General features: G+C 46.5%; 1 protein-coding gene across 1 annotated transcript; it reads left to right on the top strand.

Moving 5' to 3' along the window:
• The first annotated feature begins 710 nt into the window (after positions 1-710).
• On the top strand, positions 711-3,302 carry LOC124408277 (organic cation transporter protein-like). The gene is made up of 4 exons (XM_046885115.1): positions 711-841; positions 1,275-1,500; positions 1,773-2,009; positions 2,079-3,302. The coding sequence occupies exons 1-4, from the start codon at positions 711-713 to the stop codon at positions 3,300-3,302; spliced, it is 1,818 nt and encodes a 605-aa protein (XP_046741071.1).
• Positions 3,303-5,128: the final 1,826 nt, after the last annotated feature.

The following is a 5,128-nucleotide window of genomic DNA, read 5'->3' as shown; positions in this document are numbered from 1 at the left end:
CATATGCAGGTATTTACTATATGCACTATACGCGTAATGCGAGTATATAAGCATAAAAATAATGAAAAACATTTGAGCCGAAAAGAATTGAAAATTCGTATATTGGATAATAATGTTTAAAAATAAAGTGTAATAGTTATGAAACAATAACTGCTAGCTGATTTGGTCAAAGTGGATCATTTTGCCAGTTTTCACTGAGAAAAGTTTCTTTCTGAAAGAGTGTAAGAAAAAAGTGTTGGAACGACGCAGTCTCGTCTCGTCGTAAATTCGCGACAAAGTTTTTTGCGGAATAATCGTCACATAAATAACAAGGTATATAAACTTTTCTCTATAATAACAAAACTAAGTGTAAAGTAGAATAAAGAGAGATTGGAGTGTGGAGGCGTCGGGGGGAGAGAAGAGGAAAGGTGCGACGAACGGAGGTTACAGGGGCGAGGAAAAAAGTATGAATTATGCATTTGCATGGCCGACTCTATTCCCGGTACTTCACGCCATCTTCGGCACTTCGGGACGCGGTACCTTTTATTTTATTATTCCTTACTTTCCGCACTTTTCACCTTCTTGTCACATTATTTTCTTTCCACGATTTCCTCAATCAACGAATGACAAAAAAGCACTGTCATGTCGGCAAGACTGGCAATAATTCCGTATTATATACATCTGCAGAATTCCTGACCTACACCACGCGGCCCCGAGGAGGATATTCCACGATGGGCAAACCGGAGGCGAAGGGAGCGACCCTTTGGATCGACCATTTATCCCTGCAGGGTCGGCTCGGAATCCCGGCAACTGTCGCAGCCAGCCGGCCAGCCGGTCCAACCCCTATCACAGACGCTTTGGGGTAGGTCTTTCCCAAGGCTGCGTGAGCCATCCTCGTCGTCGAGTTGACCCGTCCCGTCTGCCCGAGCTAAGCCCCCGGATATTCCGGCAACTTGAAAAGGGCTGTGGAAGATGGGTCGAATTACGCCGTGAAATTAATGAGCTTCAGAGTTGTTAAGACCAGGGAAAAACAGGGACGATCGCCTCCGGCCTCCGAGAATAGGCTCGTTAAACATTCATAACACCAGCAATCCACCAACGTTCGACTGTCATCGAAGAGCGTCTTGACAGTTCAAGATCTGGACACGATCATGCGATTTCATCGTGAATCCTGCGGTCGTGAACCGTGTTCATCGCGATGAGGGCTTCTGCAGTGGAAGTCGAAAGAGCGTAAGTCGGGGCCTGATCGGGAAGACTCGTTTACCTAACCCTGAGGACGCGTATCGTATTTCCAGGGACCGGGACGTCGTCGTGCCGTCCGAGGAGCTGATAGTAGCTGCGGCCGGATTCGGCATCTGGCAGATAATGATAATCGCGATTTTGGGTGTAATGATCATGACTCATATGCTGAACGGGAGTTTGGAACCGGTGCAGAACTTCGCTGGATGGTGGTGCGAAAAGCCCCCGATTCTTAGGAGCTGGACAAATCAGGAATGGATTGCGTTCAGTCACGCAGACGCGGTATGCCCATTAACCCGCTGGGTTACGCATCTATAGATGCTTCTCTCAATGTCTTGGAGTGAGAATTCACTCCAATGTCAGTGAAAGATCACCGAGCGAGAGGGAAAACTACTCAACTCCAAATCGAATGAAATTTAGTGTGATTTTATTGAATCCAAACGTTTGGAGTGGAAAAGTTCTCTCTTAAATAGTGAATATTCACTCCTTCGTGCAAGTTGCGCAGTTTTCACTCCAAGTAACGTTTTCACCGTTTTTCTTCGCGCCTTGAGCAGCCCAAACCAGAAGTCGAGGGCGCAGGAATTGCCGGGACAAGAAGAGCTATAAGCCTCACTCCTGAACTATGGAATGGACGATTCAGGGGCTGCAACATCTTCAGATATAACTTCGCCGCTTTAAGGAATATTCCATTCGAACGGAGTCCAATGATGAATCGACGTTACGAAGCTGGTACAGTAAAGTGCAAGAGGTTTCAATACAGTAGAAAATTCGGACAGACTATCGCCGAGAAGGTTCGTGGCAAATATTTATGTAGCCATTGATAGAGGTAACTTCTCGTCTATCTCTTCATCTTCCTACAGTATCGCATGGCGTGCAATCCGGAGTACGAGAGAGCGATGTGGGAAGGACTGATGATATTCGGTAAGATCACGGGCTACCTGACCTTCGGATGTTTGAGCGACCGTACGGGCCGTCGTCCCGTTCTCCTAATCGCGAGCGGAGTGACTCCGTTAACAGCAATCGGTCTCGTCTTCTCTCCAAATTACATTACGTACGTGGCAGTCCGGACTTGTCACAGTTTTTTCCACGGTGGCTTCATCGTCAACTTCGTTATGGTAGCTGAGCTGAGCAGCAACGTCGCACGGAATCGGATCATGGCGTTCGCGTGTCTCGCCTACGGCCTTGGCGTTGGAATGACGCCGACGCTCTTGTCAGCGATGGGCTCGATGGACCATTTGTTACTAGCGATCAACCTTCCAGCCGTTGCATTCTTCTTGGCCCTGGTGTTCTTCGTTCCGGAGTCACCTTGCTGGCTCTTTTGCACCCGGAGGTCGGTGCAACTTGCTAAGGTGATCCAAAAAGCCGGCAAGACGAACGGCACCCCGATTCCCGCAGACTTCCACGTGGTCTACGTCGAATACAACGACGTGGAGAAGCAGCTGCCCAGAAAACCACCGAGTTTCTGGAGTCTTCTGAAAGCCTCCGGGGTAACCTGTGAGATGATCGGTATCGGGTTCCTCGTCTGTCTGTCCGGCGTGATCAACGGAGGCGCTCAGGCGAAGCTGATATACAACCAAAAACGGGTTCAGACTTGGTACGCCATCATCGGGGACGTAGAAATGGCTGGGATCATCGCCAGCCAGTTTTGCCTCTTGATGATGGGCCACAAGAGACTCCTCCACCTCACCATCTTCCTCTTCCTCCTCACCACCTTTGCCCTGATGTCCAATCTCCGCGATGACTACTTCACCACGACAGGACCCGCCACTACTCTTCTTGCGGCCAACGTCTTTGCCGTCGGACTCAGCTACGGCACCTTGCTCAACTACGGTGCGAGGACCGTGCCTACTCTACTTCGTGGCACTTATACCGGGATATGGAACGCCCTTTGGGTTGCTATCACTTGGGCAGGAACTCGTCACTACTATGATTACCCCGGGTTCAGCAGCGTCGCCGGCCTTTCTATCCTCCTTGCCGCCCTATTCACTTTCAACATGCACCATTTACTCTGGCGTGAGATGCCTGACACGATCTTCGATGCCGTCAACTTCAAGGAGTTAGTTACACTAAGCTTCGTACCGTGAATACGTTAGTGGGATGTTTGGCTGATCTTCAAAAAACTGACCTAATTATCGAGCATCTTACTTTCTACGTTCGAGAATTGGCTCAACATCCCACGTAGATATATGTGCCGATATTTTTTGACAAGAGACAAATTCATCCCTTAGTACACCGAAGCCGAAGAGATGGTCGTTGACAGATCCACAGTTCATCGCTGGTCACTGAGGTTAACGTCCCGAATAGAAATAATTGTCGAGAAAAGATGGGGTGAACATCCCTGCATTGAAGAGGAAAGCTCTTTTCCTTAGAAAATACGTTTTGTGTGATAAATGAGAATTGTCGCGAACAATGGCCGGGCTATCGTCTTTTATAATGAACAGTTTGCTCTCTGCAAAATGATAAAAAAGTATTGTGCCGCTGATGGTGGTGCTGCAATGCCTTTGAAATCAGGAGAATAAATTTAACAAGAAATTCGATTACAGTGGTCCTGTACCTCTCCTGTCCTGTGACCAACTTTTCCTAAACATTTTTCAGCTCATTTTTGTACGAGACGTGGCAACACTGTGTTTGGCCAATCGATTTACATAGACGCTGTGAATGTTGGGGATGTATGTCTCTCTCTCTCTCTCTCCTCCTCGTCTGGGTATATACACACAGAGTTGTCAGTGCTTCGTTCTGTCGGCAAATATTCCATGAATTTATAACGCGAGAGAGCTCTTTTTCATCGGTCGAGTCAGTGGAGGGTAAGGCTAGGTTCACATTTTAACATCGCCCTGTTGTATGTACCTACGTATACGTTCCAACGTCCTGGAATCGACGCTTCTCAACTCTGAATCTGATGATCCAAATGTGAAATAATCACATAAGATATCGGAGGATGACCAGCGATGAATTTTTTGCGTCTTGCTTCGACTGACTATCGGTAGATAAATTGGATATAATAAAAGGAAACGGAAGAGAGGTAATTCTTGTAGAATGCAAATTGGCTCTTCCTCTCGACATCAAAGATGTGCTGACAAGAGAGACGGAGAGAGAGAGAATTCGTTTTTTGCCGCAGGATCTGAGGATTGCATTTATGGTATTACCAGAAGAATGAATCCCATGAGAGAGGGAGTCTTCTGTATATACGGCACTTTCATTTACTATGCATTTAATACATCACCTGCGCACTGTTGCATAATGGATTATATTCTCAACGGCGACGACGACAAGCTTTATCTTATACCTTTTATCAACGTTTCTCCACTTCGAGAGAAGTAGCTAGTTGAAAGGACACGTCGAATAACTTCGAATAACGATAGTAGCAATTAAAGTAATGATGATGACGTTAACGACGATCGTAACAAACAGCATCAAACTAAAAGCAGCCACGATAATAATAACAACAACAACAACATCGGCAATTGTACCGAACCAAGAATGATGTCCCATAGCTCTGCACGTTAGGGACAAAGAAGAGACGGGTCTTCTTCTTATTGCATTATTTCAGCTTTGTCCTTCGTCCCCTCTTTTCCTTCCCCATCCTCCTCACCCCCTCTGCATTGCTCTCGGCCTCTTCTCCTTCATATATATATATATGATCATTTCAGTGCCACGTTATACATTTCAGCCGAGTCTCTCGTTCAGAGATACATCCTTCGGATCAAATTGATGACTTTTAGATTAAGTTACAAATCGACTTCTTTCGAACTTTCTCGAGACTGCAGTAAAGGTCCAACACTATTTTCCGTCCTTCTTTGAGGGGGCAAGAGAACAAAGCATTGCCGAAAAACAGAGATGAAGCAAATTGCACGAAGTCTTGCATGGGGCGAATTTTTCATAACAAGTGAAAGAATTCTAATTCTCAGAT

This window comes from Diprion similis, chromosome 7 (assembly GCF_021155765.1).
Source record: "Diprion similis isolate iyDipSimi1 chromosome 7, iyDipSimi1.1, whole genome shotgun sequence".
Lineage (NCBI taxonomy): Eukaryota > Metazoa > Arthropoda > Insecta > Hymenoptera > Diprionidae > Diprion > Diprion similis.
This window is presented reverse-complemented; position numbering and strand designations above follow the sequence as displayed.